Source organism: Lissotriton vulgaris, chromosome 6 (assembly GCF_964263255.1).
Source record: "Lissotriton vulgaris chromosome 6, aLisVul1.2, whole genome shotgun sequence".
NCBI lineage: Eukaryota > Metazoa > Chordata > Amphibia > Caudata > Salamandridae > Lissotriton > Lissotriton vulgaris.
In genome coordinates, this window is record NC_141694.1 from 330034776 (window position 1) to 330053903 (window position 19128).

The 19128-nt window shown below is 45.4% G+C and overlaps 1 protein-coding gene across 2 annotated transcripts in view; it reads right to left on the reverse strand.

Moving 5' to 3' along the window:
* Window positions 1-19128, reverse strand: part of ASAP2 (ArfGAP with SH3 domain, ankyrin repeat and PH domain 2) — a 1186778-nt gene that overhangs the window by 198119 nt on the left and 969531 nt on the right. Inside the window, exon 22 of one of the 2 annotated variants that reach the window (XM_086926365.1) lies at window positions 10643-10895. In XM_086926365.1, coding sequence (XP_086782491.1) covers window positions 10643-10895 — 253 coding nt within the window. Of the gene's footprint in view, window positions 1-10642; window positions 10899-19128 lie in introns of both variants that reach the window. The other variant, XM_086926364.1, reaches the window with a different exon arrangement.

A 19128-nucleotide genomic window follows, 5' to 3' on the forward strand; every position in this document is an offset into this window, starting at 1 on the left:
TGGCGCGGAAAAAATAGGAACTGACGTCAGCGCGCGAGGGCGGCGTCTAAGTACTCCGGCGACGTCATCCGGGCGCCAACGACGCAGCCGACGGACGTGGAGCCGCAGCTGAGGCCTACCGACGCGCAAGGGTACTGCTACTCAAAAGTTTTCGGATCCAGTCTGACGCCTGGGGATATTCTAAGGTAAGGAATCTAATACTATCCTGTTTCTTTCAGATAAGCCTCTTTTTAGAGCTTTCAGCCATCATAAGGTATAAGATGAGTCACAATACCTTAATCCAGAATAGAATTCAGCAGTTGGTAAGGTCAAAAGTTCACACAGGAACAAACTGAGCAGAGCTCAGGGAGACTCCTTTCTCACACAAAGGCGGTTGGAAATCTGAGGTAGGAGAGTTCTGCTGGGGAGTGTGATGTCAGGGCTTACTGCTGATTGGCTACAGCCAAACAATAAGGAGGTCTGGTTACCAAATAATGAACTCCCTATCGGGCTTTCTATGCAGTTTTTTTTTCTTCTCTATGGCACTGCTTTGGTCATTCTGTTACCGTGAGACTCCCACCATGCCGACGGGGAAGATACAAGCATGTGAATCTATGAAAGATTCAATACTGGAGAAGTGAGGACTCCTAGTGGGGATCTTCTCTGTATGACCTACAGAAACGGAAGAAATAAACACAAAACAAACAAAGAACATTTCTTATATGAATATATAGTCCTGGCAGGCAGATTTGTGGATGAACGATGATGATCATATGATCACTATAAGTTTGCTGGCCCCATGTGCGTCTAAAACACATAGCGGCGTACTGATACCGGCCATGATGGGTGATGATAATCTTGGGGCCGAACAGGAAACATTTACAGTGTTCAGTTGCTCATGAAATAAAAATTCTATGGTGCGAGAAAAAGGACTTCATCACAAAATTTGTAATATAAAAAACTTTTTCGAAAGGAATCCCGTTTTGCAAAAGGATTTTTGTAAAAAGAATTCTTGTAAGGAAATATTTTATAAGAAGGACATGTTAAAATAATAAATGAAAAATCCTCTTCCTGAAGGTATTCCTAATCTGGTTCAGCAGTAGGGAATGCACCAGGATTAACCTATGAGGTTGACGCCTGCACCACCAGGCTCTCAGGGGTGGGGTGCAGGGTGATATAAGATGGGTACCCAGGAGCAGAACGGTAGCAGCGTGAAATCATCCTATACACAGGGGTCCAAGTCCTAAGCAGGACATAAGAGAGGGCTCGACTGAAGGGCAGGAGGAGTTCTGTGTGGGACATCCAAGGCTGAAGCACCTGCATTAAGACATTGGTCTTGACTTCCACAAAGGTAGCGAGAGGTCAAGGACTTCAGCCACCCTACGCACCACCATAGCAAATCAATATACACAACACTCATTCTATTCACGCATTCAGCCAGCCCATTTGCTTACTGGCGGTACAAAGTCAACCTTCTGTACTGTATATCACACTCCCGCCAAAAGCTGTTAATTTTCTAATATACATAGCATTTGGTTCAGCAGCACTCTTTAGTTGAAGTCCTCTTAAACAATAATCCCTTAATATGATGAAGGGCTACACTGAGCAGAGAGTATATGATACAAAAATGTATAATGGCCAGCTAACATGCTCTTAGTCCAATCTGGCACTATCACAGAACACATGGGTCGAGATAGTGTCTTGAGATTTTGATACCACTTCAGTTTTTCAAAGACCACTTTGCTTTCTGAGGCATTTCCCCATCCATTGCAGGCCATCAACAAGCATAACAAGTAAATCATTCATATAACCTTATCACTTATCCTTTTTGGAAACACAATTGTAGGCTAATATCGCAATGAGGCTACAACCCATGCTCTGTCATCTGTTTCTTAGTCCAAATCCTAACAATTGCATCTTCCTTAGTGTCTTATTACTGTCAGGAATACAGGACAAATACACTTATTTTGTGCAGTTGTAATAAAGATTGTCTTAAGGTATCGCAAGAGAAGACGGAAAGGAGAGGATAATGCATCAGTCAAAGAACGCCATCTTGGTTGAGTTATGTGAAAAGTAAGATACACACTCGAATGTTTGCAAGGCATATAGATTTAGGACGGCAAGAAAGGAAGAGTCACTTCCTAATTGTTTGAAGGGGGTTGTGGTGTTCGTGGGGAGTCGGCAATCTTCAGCTGTCAAAGACGACCAGAGTGAGGTTTCCTTCAGATGATTTGTGATCGATTTCCAGTTTCATCAGCGATCCTCTGCTACAGGTTTGAGAGAACTTAATTATATTTTGGTTGCTTTCTCAACCACATGATATACATTTCTGGGATCACTGAGGGTGGTTACTGAATGGAAGTTAAGAACTGGGGAGATAACACTCCTTGCACTTATATAGACTTTTAGTAAACAATTTTTGAAACTTGAACACATTGTAACAAACGGATTTCATTCCGTCTTGTATTATATTGTATGGATGTGTAAAACTGTTTTTTTTTTCTGACTAGTAAAGGGAAAGATATTTCAACAGAGATTTTGCATTTTCTTTGGACCGGTAGTCAAGAAGATTAGGCGTAAATAAATGGTGAGCCATTATATAATAAAGGAGAAAGAAAATCAAAAGAGGTACAAATATTAATTATTCAATTTTTTTTTTCACGCAGGAAGATAGTACCCTGGACTTGTTGCTTTTTTGCGCATCCCATTAACCCATCCTCATTAAGTTTAATTCAGGAAAACTTTGCAAATGGTCTCTCCGTTGAAAGCTTCTTGAGGAAGGGAGGGAAAGACATCCATATCACTCTTACAGTTACAGGCTTTTCCTAACACTAACATTCCATGGCATCTTTCCAAACAAATGAATGGGCACAACCAACACTTATTATTAATTAATTTATTTATTTAAGCTTATAAAGCGCGCGGCTACCCCCAACGGGGGTGTCCCGGCGCTACAGACTAAAGAGCAGCAGGGATGTCGAGCATGGCTAGAGATTGGAAAGAGCCAGGTCTTTAAGTTGCCCCAGAACAGAGATTCAGATTTGGTCAGCCGCAGACATAATGGTAGGCTGTTCCAGAATTTTGCAGTCACAACAGCAAAAGCTCTGCCCCGTTCTGGAGCGGCGGAAACGGGGAGGGTGAAGAAGACGAAGGTGATTGGATCGGAGAGCTCGGGCAGACTAAACAGGCTTTAGCCTACATCTGAGATAACCCGGCCCGGGCCATTTAGAGTCCTAAAATTCCAGGACCAAGGCTTTAAACTGGATGCGATAGGGCACAGGCAACCAGTGCAGTTTCATCAGATGAGGGGTTATTGAGTGGCGGTAGGGGATGTTGCATATCAGCCTTGCTGCAGCATTCTGCACAATCTGCAGCCGATTAATCAGGTAGGCTGGTGCTCCCACATAAAGGTTATTGGAGAAATCCAGGTGAGAAGTAATAAGGGCATGGATGACGGTCCTACGTGAATCCAGAGGCAGGAAAGGGAGAATTTTACTAATCATGCGAAGTTTGCCAAAACATGCGGAGGTGACCTTATTGATTTGAGTCTTACATGACAGTTCATTGACAAATTGGAAACCCAAATTTCGAGCTGATTTTACAGGTACCGGGGGAGGGTTAAGCTCAGACGGCCACCACAGTAGAGAAGGAAGTGGGGCACTTTGATTGATGAACAGCACCACAGTTTTATCTGTATTAAGCTTGAGGGTGTTGAGGGTCATCCAAGATGAGATAATGGTGAGGCAGCATCTAAAGTTGGCCAGGCCGACGTCAGAGTGATCTCTAAATGAAAACACAAGTAGAGTGTCATCAGCATAGGAGATCACTCTGACCCCGCCAAAATTCAACTACCTCAGCCAGAGGTGAAAGATAGACATTCAAAAAGAGGGGGCTCAGTGCAGAGCCCTGAGGTACAGCTGAGTGGTTTTTCCTTCGAAACAAAAGGCCGGACGAAGACCTGCTGAGTTCTGCCACTCAGAAATGATCTTATCCTGGTTGATAGGTTTTTGAGGGATTTGCAGACTTTTGTTTCTGTGTCTTCCAGGTGGCTTATTCTGTTCTCTGTTTCGGATAGCCTGGCATTGGTATCTCTAATATCTTGTCTGATCGCAGAAATTTCTTCTTTTGTTGATTTGTCCAAATCGTGGACCTCTGCTAGCTTGTTCAGTATTGTGTCCTGGACCCGACTCTAGACAATGTTAACAACCAATACTTGATGGACCTCATGCTCACTTTAGCCTGCAAAGTTATAGTATGCAAATGGAAAAATACCAAAGTTGTGTCCTTTAGAGTTTGGCAGGAATGGCTGTCCTTTCTCAGAGGAGCGGACAATCCTGCACTCCACACTTCTCCATGGTGTAAGACTCACCGGAAACTCTGGAAATCCCTAGACGCCTCATCATTCTCATTTGACCCCCCTTGAATTCCGCCTGTGGTGGCAATATTTGTAGTTCTTATACATCGCTATTCCTATTATTGAGTAGGTTGTAAACTTTGGCTAAGATTTTGAATGATACCACACTGCTTACTTATGTGGTTCCCCAAGGTGTATATATATACATTCACTGCTGTTTTCACATCCCGTGATCTTCATGTGGACTTTGGCTGCACTTGGTAGGCACTTGAGCACATCAACATGTATGTATTGATTAACCTCTTGGCTGCTAATGACAAGGGTAACTCGTCATGGACTTTCCATTGATTTCAATGGAAATTATATGAGATTAATAATAATGCCTTAGCAGTAAAGGGGTTAACATGTATGTATTGATTGTTTTGGATACATTGTTATTTTTCTTTCTTTTCTTTCCTTATCTTCCTTTATTATTATGTAAATTTCCTTTGTATTAGTGTTCTGTCTTTTGTTTTTATATAACTCAATAAAAATTATTTGAATATAAAAAAAAGAAAGATCTTATCCAGGCCAAGGGAATATCCCGTATCCCGACACTATATAGTCTATCTAACAGAATGGTATGTGAAACGGTATCGAAAGCCGCAGACAGGTCGAGGAGTACCAACATGGCCTCCTTGCCTGCATCCACGCATTCATGAATGGTCTCAGTTACCTCCAGCAGCGCGGTCTCCGTACTGTAACCGGATCTAAATCCAGATTGTGAGTCGTGGAATAGTTGTCTGGACTCCAGATAGTCGGCCAGTTGTTCTTGCACAACTTTTTCCAGTATCTTGGCTGGTTTTGAGAGGCGCGAAATTGGACTATAGTTGCTGAACACTGAAGGATCAGCGTCAGCTTTTTTTTTAAAAAATGGGGATTAACATGGCCTGATTCCATGATGAGGGGAACTGACCTGAGAGTAAAGATGAGTTCCAGATTGAAATTAGTGGGGAGAGATGATGGGGGCGAGAGTGCTAAGCACCTGGGCAGGAACTGGGTCCAGCGGGGACCCCGATTTGCACAGCCGCATTTTCATCATATATAACTCAAACAGGCAAAGTGCCCATCCCTATGGACCTGACTGTCCTGGTAGTAGTGCTTGGTAAACGTGTGCAAAGATGCCCTTGTTGCTGACTGGCAGATATCCAGGACCAGAACTTTGTGTTGTAATGTAGTGGTCGCAGCCTTGGCTTTGGTGGAATGAGCACGCAAACCGCCAGGGGCTTGCTTTTTGGCCAATGTGCAGTAGATTTGAATGTAGAGCACAAAATATGTTCTGTTTCTGCATAGCTTTCCCTTTCTTGACCCCGGCATACCCCACGAAGTGGTGATCGTCCATCCGGAACGATTCTGTGTGGGTAAGGTAGAACGACAACACTCTTTTTGGGGCCAGACAGTGAAGTCTTTCCTCTTAATTAGAGAGATGAGGCGGAGCTTAAAAGGTAGGCAAAGTGATGAACTGGCCTGCGTGGAACGGGGTGACTACTTTTGGCAAGAAGAATGCTGGAGTCTGAGGGACCAGATTATCGAGGAAAAATGAGATGTAGGGAGGCTGAGAGGACAGTGCCTATAGCTCACTAACCCTCCAGGCAGATGTAAGCACCACAAGAAAGGCCGTCTTGATGGTGAGGAGCCTAAAAGGTCAAGAATGGAGCAGCTCAAAGGGAGCGCATATTAAGAAAGTAGGAATCAATTTAAGGTCCCATTGAGGCATAACAAAGGGAGATGGGGGAAACGTACTGTGGATCTTTAAGAAACCTATGTACAGTAGAGGTCTTGAAGACAGAGGGCTGATCTCCACGTTTCTGCGGCTCCCCGATAGCAGATAAATAACACTTCAAAGTGCCTAATGCAAAGCCCTGCTGGACTAGGGTAAGGATAAACAAAATAACTTGGGAAAGGGGAGCAGATAAGGGATCAATCTGTTTCTCAGCACACCATGCAACAAATGTATTCTAATAACCGACGTATACCGACTTGGTGGATGAATGGGGGCTGCCAAGATAGCACTGCAGACTTGGGGCAGAAGGTAAAAAACAAACTCTCACTGCTCAATCTCCACGTGAAGGAGGAGAGTTGGCAGGTTCCAGGGGAGAACCCTCTTCTGCTGCTGTAACAGAAGATGCTCTCGAAGGGGTACCTCATCCAGAGGACCAATGGCCATGCTCAACAGCTTGGGATACAAAATTCTCAAAGCCCAGCCTGGAGCCACAAGAATGACTTGGGCCCGATTATTCCTGATCTTCTTGAGAACTCTCGGCAGAAGTTGTATGGGCAGAAAGGTGTACACAAGGCATGAGCTCCACTCGATACAAAAAAGCCTCTCGGAGCGAGAGCCACCTTGGAAACTCCAGTGCACACAAGTGCTGGCATTGCATGTTCTTGGAGGTGGTGAACATATCTAACCAAGACTGTTCCCACCGCTGAAAGAGTCCTTGCACCAGTTCCCGATGGAGATGCCATCTGTGATCCTCTAGGTATCTTTGGCTGAGTGTGTCTGCTCTGGTGTTCAGAGAGCCCCCCCAGGTGTTTAATCACCATGGAAATGCCCGGATGTTCCAGTCATGTTCAGAGGCACATTTCTTTTGACAAAGGGTTCATTACCCCACCCATCCTATTTGTTTCAGTACCACATGGGGATGGTAGTGTCCATGAACACCTGCACGAGTCTCCCCTTGATGGAGGGTAAAAAGGCTTTCCATGCCAGCCAGATCGCCCGTAGCTTCAACAGGTTGATGTAGAGTCTGGATTCCGTGGGAGACCAGAAGTCTCTGATCTCTCCCGCTCCCAGATGGCTGCCTCATCCCAGGAGGGACGCATCTGTCACCACTGTCAGATCTGGTTGAGGAAGGGAGAGAGATCTGCCACTGGCCCATCTGCGGTTTGTTAAGCACCAATGCAAATCTTTTGCAGTGCCCTCCGAGATCTGGACCACTGAAACTTCAGTTCCCACTGCACAGCTTGCATATGCCAGTAGGAATGTGTCACAAACAGGATGCAGGAGACCATGAGGCCCATCAGCTTCATAGTCAGTCTCACAGAAACCCAGAATAGAGGATGAAACATTGGAGTCATAGCCTAAATATCTTGGACTCTCCGTTCTGGAGGATAAGCCCAAAACTGCACTTTGTCAAGAACAACTCAGATGAAAAGCAGCCTCTGAGAAGGGGTCAGTTGTGTCTTCGACAAGTTGATAGTGAATCCCAGTGAGTGCAGAAGGCCCACCAAATTCTGAAGGTGGGAAAAAACTGCCTGGGATAAGCCCATCTTTAACAGCCAGTCATCGAGATAGAGGAAGACTGGCACATCATATCTCCGCAGATGAGCTGCAACCACACAATCACCTTGAACACCCGAGCAGCGCAGGTACGGCCAAAGGTTAGCACGACAAACTGAAAGTGTTTGCGACTTACCATGAACCGCAGGTAACATCTGTGGGCAGGCAGGACGAGTATGAGAAAATAAGCATCTTGCAAGTCGAAAGCCACAAGCCAGTCTCCCGGCTTCAGGGCAGATAGGATTTGTGCGAGCATTTTGAATTTCTCCTTTTTCAGGAAGACATTGACAGAGTACAGGTCTACGACAAGACTAAGACCTCCGTCCTTAGTGGACACCTGAAAGTAGCGGGATTAGCAATTAAGAATAACTTCTAATGTCAGCACCCTCTTTATAGCTCCCTCGGCCAAGAAAGCCAACACTTCCTGGTGGAGTAGGGAGAGATGGTCCACTGTCAGCCTGTTGTAAGTGGGTGGCATGAGTTGAGGGAGTAGCCCCTTCAGACAATCTGGAGAAGTCAGCAGTCTGATGTTACCTCCAGTGGTGCAGGTGATGGTGTATCCTGCCACCCACTGGTTGCCAATGATGGGCGCATGGCAAACAAGAGAGGCTTGGAGGATGCAGCTCCAGGACCTCGGCGCCCTCCTCACCACCATAGCAAATGTGGAACCCTCCTCCTTAGCCACGGTAGGAGTAGCGACCAAGCCATTATCTGGGGAGGTGTCAGGTCCACTGGCATCTCCCAATTGCTCACGGCTGTCCACATTCAGGTCTAAGAGCTGGTATTCTTCAGGGTCCAGAGGCCTCTCCCAATCTTCCCCAAGTCCTAGCCCAAAGGAATAGGGCTCAGGCTCCGGCCTGGAGGGAATGCCTCTAGTCAGACAACGCCCCTTCAATTTCATGTCAGACATGGGGATAAGAATGGAGACAGGAAGCGTACACAGCGAGACTGGAGTCAGGAAAGGTCGAGGTGGCACGACCGGTGCCGCTCCGGATCCATCTGTGGATCCAAGGGGCGCGACTGGTGCCGAGGGTGGACCCACCGCCGGTGAACAAGTAGGGTACAATCTCAAAACTGATGCCCAGGCCAACAGCGGAACAAGGCCTCGAGTGAAGACACTGCCCCATCTCATCAGATGACTTCAACGGAAAGGGTGAAGTTGAAGACCTCTTTGACTCCTTGCTCTACTTTTTGTAGGACTTACCAGAGTGGGATGACTTTGACTGTGACAAAGGTCTACAGCTCTGCAAATGATCCCGGAACCTTCCTCTTGACCGGCATCAAGAAAGTCGTGGCATCGCACGTCGAGCGCCAAGGAGCTTGAGGGATTGCTTCCTCCAGGTCCTGGGGTGCATGGCTCAACAATCGACGCAGGTATTGACATCATAGTCGTGCTCAAGTCACCATAGACAGCCAAAGTTCATCACTGACATTTGCCGGCGACAGGCACAGCAGGGTTTAAATTCAGCCTTCCTCATGGACATCCCTGCCAAATCATGAGACAAGTGTAAAAAACTTCAGGACAAAAAGTAAAAAAAAGGCAGTCAAAAGGTGAATGGAAGAAGGTCTCTCTGGATCTGCGCCGACTGGTGGGGAAAGAAAAGAATGGACATCAATGCAGTAAGGTGGCTCCTATATAGACCCGGTGCACGTCACTTCCAGCGTGAATGACACCAGCGGAGTTGAACATTGCCACCTACCTGCGTGCTGGGATACTGTTCGTGAAAAATTTCCAGATACAGACAGAAGCCTGGGGATAATTCTAAGGTAAGGAATCTGCAGTTAGAAGTTTCTATCAGTTTCTACAATTTGTTCTAACACTGAAAATAGTATCATACGCTTTGACAGACAGCTCCGACAGAACTCAACGATTCCGCCTCCCTCCCTTCCGCTCAACGGCCACCAAGATCATCTCCAGCGTGCCTCAAGGCTCCTCGCTCAGCCCCACCCTCTTCAACATCTACATGATCCCCCTCGCAGCCATCGCACGTCAACACAACCTAAACATCATCTCCTACGCCGACGACACCCAGCTGATCCTCTCCCTCACCAATGATCCCACCACCGCCAGAGCCAGCCTCCAGGAAGGAATGAAAGACGTTGCGGAATGGATGAAGATTAGCCGGCTGAAACTGAACTCAGACAAGACGGAAGTCCTCATTTCGGACCATCTCCCTCCGCCTGGGACGACTCCTGGTGGCCCCCTGCACTGGGCACCGCCCCCAAGCCCACGGACCATGCATGCAATCTAGGCTTCATGCTGGACTCCTCCCTCACGATGACCAAGAAAGTCAACGCCGTCTTATCATCATGTTTCAACACCCTCCGCTTGCTCCGAAAGATCTTCCGGTGGATCCCCACCAACACCAGAAAGACGGTCACCCAGGCCCTCGTCACCAGCCGACTGGACTACGGGAACGCCCTCTACGCCGGAACCACAGCCAAACTACAGAAAAGACTCCAACGCATACAGAATGCTTTTGCACGACTCATCCTGGACATACCCCGACACAGCCACATCTCTGCCCACCTGAGAGACCTGCACTGTCTCCCCGTCAGCAAAAGGTTCACATTCAGGCTCCTCACCCACGCTCACAAAGCTCTCCACGACACTGGCCCCGAATACCTCAACAACCGCCTCACGTTCTACACACCCACCCGTCAACTCCGCTCCGCCAGCCTCGCCCTCGCCACCATCCCACGGATTCGCAGAACCACCACCAGAGGGAAATCCTTCTCCTACCTGGCAGCCAAGACGTCGAACTCCCTCTCCACCCACCTACGCCGGACCCAAGACCATCTCCTCTCCTTCAGGAAGCAACTCAAGACCTGGCTCTTCGAGCAGTAGCAGTAGCAGCACCCCCACCCCCTCCCCCTCCGCCCCCCAGCGCCTTGAGACCCTTGCGGGTGAGTAGCGCGCTCTATAAATGTCCTGATTGATTGATTTGAACGCATTTTAAATACATCATGGCTGTTTACCATATTGTTACCTTTTACAAAATTTCTTGGAGGAAGAGGAGGTCCACTTGTAGAAACAGGTATTACTGCTTGTGCAGGTGGATTATTGCCAATAAGGAGTGCGCCATAGGTTTCATTTTGTAATATACTAGGCACAAAGCTTCGCTGTTTATCCTTTGCAATGTTAGCAGCATCTCTTGCAAGTGATGCCACATTAGTGTGAATCTGGTTTGCTGATATTTGATAGAAACTAACAGGTCGATCTTCCCTTCGATTTGGACTTGGCTGCTGAAAGCAGAAAAAGAAAAGAGTTATGGCCTGAAAACTTGGTTCAGAGAAAGTCACATCATTTAAACACTCATTTGTTTAAAAAGACTGATGAAAGAGCCGAGATGCTGCTACCTGAAAGGATTTTTTCCTTTTTTCCCAAAGAACACTGTAAGGTAATCTTATGTTAAGGAGTTACATTCTCAATATATTTTTTTTGAAAGAGCTAAGTTTTCCCAGTCTGCTTTACCAGAGTAGTTAGACCAAGCCAGATTTCCTCCATAACTATCGTCCAGTTGATCACATCTTTTGCATTTAAAATTGAATTTAGAATTATTTATGGTGCCTGAAATGATGTAACAGAAAAAAGCACAGGTGCACCATAAATTAGAATTATGAAACAATATCAATATTCATCACAAGGCACAGATAGTGAAGTCCAGAAGTCTTGTTTGTTTGATTCTTTATTTTTCAACAGAAGAAAAACGAACAGCCGATTGAATTTGTCTGGGGTAGGCCATATATAGACTGGCTCAAAAATGTAAGCAAACAGGATCATTCTTTTTGTAACATTTTACATGAATGTTCTTTTAATTTGTGACTATTGTGGCTCGGCTGAGTTATACAATAGTGCATCATTTTAATTGTTTGTTTTATATGGTTTTCTTACAAACACAGCCCTGAAGAAGTCCCGTCTTGGGACGAAACGCGTCGGCTGTTCGTTTTTCTTCTGTTGAAAAATAAAGAATCAAACAAACAAGACTTCTGGACTTCACTGTCTGTGCCTTGTGATGAATATTGATATTGTTTCATAATTCTAATTTATGGTGCACCTGTGCTTTTTTCTGTTACATGTTTAAGTTCTGTTTAGGACTGACATTGTGAAGGCGGGTGTCTTATCAGTGTGCACATATTCCCTTTGTAAACATTAAGAAAGGGGCAAATTTACTATTGAGGGTATTTCGGATCAGGTGCAACCGCATGAAGGTTCTGCCATCTGCCATTTTTTAGTGTGCCTGAAATGATGTTTAACCTGTACTTGCATTTACACTTTTTAAACTATTAGCTTAAATTTCGCATATCCTGCTTCATGTTCACCATGCAAACAAGTCTGTTTCCATTTACTCTAGCTTAAATGTATTTCTCTCCGTTTGCTTTCTTTTAGGTGGCTTATGCTTTGAGTTTCTGACATCACTTTGAGTATCACGGTAAACCTTTTCCTGCAACCTTTAAGCACAAACATTCTATTTTTAAGTGCCGATGTGTGTAATTGCATCAGAGAACAAGTTACTTACCTTCAGGAACACTTTAACAAATAAGTTATTTACCTTTGGTAAAGCATTATCTGGTAGAGACTATCTAGCTGCAGATTCCTTACCTTTGAATTTCCCAGGCGCCAGGCTGGATCCGGAAACTATTGCTGAGCAATACCCCTTGCACGCTACGTCCGGTAGCTCCAGTAGGCGCTGCGTGACGTCGTAGGCGTTGGTTATGAAGTCGGCACGCAGATGTCAGTACTTTTCATTTTTTCTGTACAAGAAGCGCAGCGCCACGAAGTAACTGACGTAGTAGCGTGCAAAACTAGGGCCCTGAAAGGGAGAAACATCCCTACTCCTACAATATCAGTCCACAAGCGGGGAGGCTTGGGTGGGACTGCAAGGAATCTACAGTTAGTCTCTACCAGATAATGTGTTACCGAAGGTAAGTAACTCATTCATCTGATAGAGAGTTCTAGCTGCAGATTCCTTACCTTTAAATCAGATACCCGAGCCATACCAACACGGCGGTGGGTTGGGCACTCATATCCTAAACTAAAAAGTCTTGCAGGACTGAACGGGCAAAATGCCTGTCCCTGCCCACCTGGCCATCAAGGCAGTAATGTTTTGCGAACGTGTGCAAAGAAGTTCATGTTGCTGCCTGACAGATGTCTTGGACTGGGGCACCCAGAGCCAAGGCCGTAGTCGCAGCTTTCCCCCTGGTGGAATGAGCCCTTAATCCCTCAAGGGGCTGCTTCTTTGCCAAGGCATAACAGATCTTGATGCAGAGAACGACCCAGCGAGAGATGGTCCTTTTCTGCACTGCCCTTTGCTTCTTCGCTCCCACGTACCCCACAAAGAGTTGGTCATCCCATCTACCCGGAACTTTTTAGTGCGGTCAAGGTAGAACAACAACGCTCTTTTTGGGTCCACCCGTTGGAGACCATCCTCTTTCTTACAGGGATGCAGGGGACCCAGATGGAATTGGGTCACAACCTGTGACAAAAAAGGATGCTCTGGTGTAAAGCACCAGGTTGTCCGGAAAGCACATAAGGTAAGTAGGCGAGCAAGATAACACCTGCATCTCACTCACCCTCCGGGCAGATGTAATTGCTACTAAAAAGGTTGTTTTGATGGTCAAAAGCTGGAGGGGACAATTGGTAGAGTCTCAAAAGGAGCACACACCAGATAGGTAAGGACCAAATGAAGGTTCCACTGTGGTATGACAAAGGAAGTTGGTGGAAACAGGTGAGCCAGCCCTTTGAGAAATCTATTCACAATTGGAGACTTGAAGAGAGAGAGAGGGCTTGTCTGGCAGCCGCGAAAAAGCAGACCGAGGAGAAGGAACCCTTGAGAGTTCGCAAAGCAGATCCCTGCTGGGCAAGGGTGAGAATGAATAAAAGTACAGTGGAAAAAAGCAGAAAGATGTTCAATTGACCTTTCTGTACAGTATAATACAAATTTCTGCCAGCGGCAGGCGTATACCGTCTTAGTGGAGGGCCGCCTGGCCACCAGAATAACGTTACAGACGTCAGGAGGAAAGTCAAATTCTATCAACTGTTGCCGCTCAACCTCCACGTATGGAGACGCAGTTGACAGGATTGGGTGGAGGTCAAGCGCCTGCTGCTGTGACAGAAGATCCTCCCGAAGGGGCAGCCTGATCGGAGGATCAATACTCATGCTCAGTAGCTCTGGATACCAGACTCTCCTCGCCCGGTCCGCAGCCACAAGAATGACTTGGGCCTAGTTGCTCCTGCTCTTCTTCAGAACCCTGGGCAGGAGTGGTATAGGCGGAAAGGCGTACAACAGGCTTGAGCTCCACTCATGACGAAAAGGGTCGCTGAGCGATAGCCGCCATGGAAACTCCAGCGTGCATTCCTGCCCACACTGCACGTTCTCTTTGGAGGCAAGCAAATCTAACCTAGGTTCTCCCCACTGTTGAAAAAGACCTTGCGCCACCTCCGACTGGAGACGCCATTCGTGATCAGCTAGGCATCGATGGCTGAGTTTGTCCACCCTGCTGTTCAAAGAACCAGCCATGTGTTGAACGACCAGGGTTATTACTATTATTTGAATGTATATCTAGGTGCAACAGCTACCCAAAAGGGTTTCCCGGCGCCCGGCAGAAACAAGCAAAAATGGGGAATAGAACTTACAGATTAAAAAGCCAAGTTTTTAAAGACTTGCGAAAAAGTGTAACGCTCGTCTGAGTGCGAAGGGACATCGGAAGAGCATTCCACAGAACAGGGCCCAAATAGGAAAAGGAACGGCCACCCATACGGTAAAGTCTAATCTTTGGTACCTGAATTTTTTTTTTCATCCTCATTTTGCACGCGAAATATGGAAGGAGTTTACGGGAGGCCGTGACTTCCAAGATTGTGCCTGCACTCTCTCAGCAATACTATTCCGGCAACGGAGAGTTTCCCTTTATTGAAGTAGATTCGAAGCTTGGCTCTCCTGCATCCTTCAATCAATAATTTTTGTAACGGGGGGGAGAGCTAGCCTTCCTGGCCACTCGGCGGGAATGATTCCCGTCTGAATTATTGTCACGGCTTTAATCATCGGATTTGTTTAAATGAATCAAGTTCCTACATTACCTTATGTAATGAGTGCCTGGTAATTTTCCCAGATTTCCCAAAAATTCGATTTTTTAGTGGGCTTTCCTTTCCTATCCATTTTATGTGTTTTTATTATAGAATTTAGACAGTCACTATGTGTTGGTGCTACTGGTTTAACCCAGTTTAGGCATATCTCCCTTCTTGCAAGTAGTATAAATACAAACAACAGATTTTCCTGTTTTTTTGTTAGTTTCTCTTTCCTTAAACCCACCTTGGTGTCAATCCCAAAATTAATAAGAGTTGTACTTACTTCTAGATGTTTTCCCAATACCCGGCATAACGTCTTACCAACTTCCTGCCAAAAGGAATCAAGTAGGGGGCAGGCTTGGAACATGTGCAGGTCATTCGCTTTTTCTTGCCCGCATTTAGGGCAGGATTTTACGCTGGCTCCTTTGAATTTTGATTGTCTTTTAGGATTCCAGTATTCCCTGTGTATTGTGAATAAATGATTTATTTTCAGACGGGCTGGTTTGATGGTTGACCAGCATTTTTCTAGTGACCGCTGCCATAATTTTTGGAGGTCCAGCTCTGTTATGTCTTTTCTCCAGACTGACTCTGGGATCGAGAAATCCTCTTCTCCTGCAGTGATTAGAGCCCAGTACCATCTTGATATTTTCTTCTTTATTGGCGTGGTCTTCGTCATTTCATTCTCTAGGTCTATTCTTTCCGTTTTTGTATCCTTTAGTGAACTTGCCCAGCTTGTAAGTTGGTAATATTTAAATTTTGACACCGATGAATTGGTGATTTCAACTTGGTATTCCCAGGATTCTATTGAGTTCTCTGTCATCAACTGGCCCCATTCGTTGATTCCGGCCGTCTTTAGTGGCAATGCCAGGGAATCTTTTAGGCATTCTGGTGTGCCCGGGGAATCCCATATGGGAGCCATGGAGCTGTAGTAAGAAATGTTCAAAGTACTTCAGACTTGATACCATAGTTTAGCTGCCCCAATTAGGATCTTTAATTTTATTTTTTTAAAGAATTTCGGGTGTCCAAATTCAAATAAGAAATAGTCAGTTTTGTTTGTCAATGTTTGAAGGAATGCAGGATAAAACTCTTATTTTCTGAGGTAGCCGCGCGGTACCTGAAATTTAGCCCGACTAGTGGATCTGAGAGTACGTGAAGGCAAATAAGGGTGGACTAAATTTTGCACATACATGGGAGCCATGCCGTGCTTAATTCTGAATATATAGTTCAGAGCTTTAAACGTAATCCGATTTTCTACTCTTAACCAATGAAGGTCCCTCAAGAAAGAGGAAATAGAAGCTGTTCTAGGAATATGGTAAAGCAGTCTGGCCGCGAGTTATGAACTCTCTGTAGCTTCCGTAGCACATCTTCATTAGCTCCAAGGTAGAGGATATTACCGTAGTCCAGTCTAGAAGTAACAAGAGTCTGGACTATGGTTCTCTGAGTGGGGCTGGAAAGCATCCACAAAATGTTTCTCAGCCATGTCAGAATGGTGAAACATGTTGCAGCAACCGTCATGGCTTGTTGATGCATAGATAGTGAGTCGTCAATATTAAAGCCGAGGTTGCTACATGACGGGAGGGTTGCGGTACTGCACCCATTTCTGCGAGCCAATGTTGCGGACCCCAGAGCTCTCTGTCTTTCCCCAGTACCAAAACCTCTGTTTTTTCACCATTCAGCTTGAGAAAATTGGCATGCATCCATGATGCCACTTTGCTAAGCCCAGCCCGGAGAGCAGAATGCTCTGAATCTTTTCCTGCAGAAAAAGAAAAAATTATCTGTGTCGTCAGCATATGAAAATAACGACAGTCCAGCTTCTTCAACGATGGTTGCCAGGGGTCTAACATAACTATTAAACAACAAAGGACTGAGGATAGACCCCTGGGGTACTCAGATGATAGACCACTGGGGAACTCTGTACGGGGCTGAATGAATCTTGGAGTTTGCTATAGAAGAAAAGATCTGAAACGTACGGTCAGTAAGAAAAGAGGTTAACCAACTAGGTGCGGAACCAGTCACCCCTATGGATTGATGGGCATTTATCAATCAAACACCGTGTCAAAGGCCACACTTAAATCCAATAAGACAAGTGTGACCGTGTTGCCTGCATCCAAATTCTGGCACAGCATTTCGGTTACGCCCAGAAGAGCAGTCTCCATAGAGTGACCGCTACGAAAACCAGATTGTGAAGGATGCAAAAGCCTGATGCGAACGACGCTGACAACGTAAAACTGAGCCGAATAGAGCCACCCGATGTCGGGCGCAAGGGGTATTGCTCAGCAACAGTTTCCAGATCCAGCTTAATGCCTGGGCAATTAAAGGGCAAGGAATATGCAGCTAGAAGGCTCTATCAGATTGGCAGAGATTCTATCTAGCTACAGATTACTTACCATAGAATGCTCCACAGGTCAGACTGGATCAAGAAAATAATGATGAGCACCTCTGCGAGTTGGAAGAAGGTGCCAATCAGATTAAAATCGGTATCGTTAGCCGTAGCAGATGTGACGTACGCAGTGCCTCTATAGGCGCCAATCAAGCGAGCTGACATTGGTTTCTTTACGTGACTCCTTAAGTGCCAGAAGCACAAAGCCACGTCAGAAGGCTGACTGATCAGTGTGCAGAAACTAAGATCCTACAATGACTGTTTTTAGGTAGAAACATCAGTTTGCAGAACTGGGAGGGCCAGTAAGTAATCAACGGCTGGATAAAAACTCTACCAGAAAAGGCATTACCCACGTAAAGCATGATATTCTGGTATAGGAGAGATCCACTGGAAGAATTTTCGCAGTTGATACCGCTAAGGAACATTTCCATGTCCACATCAAGATCCCTTGATGAATTTCCTACCAGTCGCTTCATATCTGCCAGCCAGTTGTTGTTTAAGGCAATACTGAAACTGGAAAGTTCTGACTGGTAGTGTTATATGGCCATGGATTAACCGTTCTGTGGACGGTGACTCTGCCACAGTAAACGGTAACTTGTTGAGGTTTTCAATATGAAGCATTGTATACTTTGCTCCCCTTTGTGCCAAAGTTATCTGCTTTTCAGTTAGATTGTATGCAGAAAATAGGGACCTGCTATTGATAAATTGCTAAGGCACATAACAAGCATGCAATGATTGCAGCGTCCACCTTAATAACATAATAGAACATAGTTGAGATTGTCAGTGTCAGTCCATGATATGCATGTGACATTGACATTGTTTTATCATTTTTATATGTAATAATAAAATGAACACTTTTTTTTTTAACTTTCTTTGTTTGTCAGTACACTGAGGTCCTGTTTATCAAATTGTATGTGTTAAACCTGACTCCAGACAGGTATTCAGTTGCCTAGGAATTATTATTACTTAAAGCAGTGTTATAGTATGGACATGTCTTGCTCTAGTATATCTATAGCAGAAGATACCATTTTGCCCAGTGAATAAATCATGGATGTTAATGTAGTCATACCATTATCAGCTACAGCCAGCGCCTTTTTTAGGTTAATTCTATCAATTTCACAAAGGTTCTCCCAGCCCTTTGTTGAGAGATCTTCCAGATTTTATTACTGACAGAATAATAGAAACGTTTCTGACGTGGCTTTCGAGCACTTAATAAAAAATCCCTTAGATCCACCTCATCTGAGAGTAAGAATAAGTGCAGTTTCACCTGAGACAGTGTCGAGGTTTTCAGCCAATTGAGGCACAACTTCCCCACAATGTATGATGTCACCACCCCTGGATGTTCTCTCTGTACATAGCGTTGGTCTGGCCTATGGATACTAAATCATTTGGTTGTACCCTTGAATCTTGATTAACATCTGTTTGTGTCTGTGGGCCAAACTAACCATCCCTTCCAAATGGGGTCTGAAGTATTGTACTGAATGTCATCTATCGTATCCCCTCCATGTGATGTAAAATTAATATGTGAAGGTGTGGTAATCCGAAGCGTGTTCAAGTCCTTGTTCTTGACTAGTTCAAGACAGGAAGTCTGTACACAGTTTCATTCAAAAATATTATCTGATGTGGAATGAGGCACCCTCTAAATAGTGCTTCTGTTCCCTGAACTTTCAATTTCTTGCAACCCCAGACTGATTTTGTGTCTACAGTGCCCTTACATAAGTCGAAACCCAGTTCAGGCAGTTGGGAAATAAAGGATGCAGAATAAATATGTTTTTGGTGTTTTTCTGTGCAGGTGTAGGTGCAACCTTACAGTACGAATATGCTACTTACCAGTATGCATCTGTTCTTGGCATGTAGGGCTGCTGACATACATATCTGTGCATAGATCGCCGCCTAGTGTTGGGTCCGGATGATCGCACATTGTTGTCCTGGAAGAGTCTTCGAAGTATCACGAGATAGGTGGCTCCTCCCCTGGACTACAGTGCGCATGGGCATCGACTCCATCCTCAGATTGTCTTTAGCCATTGTGG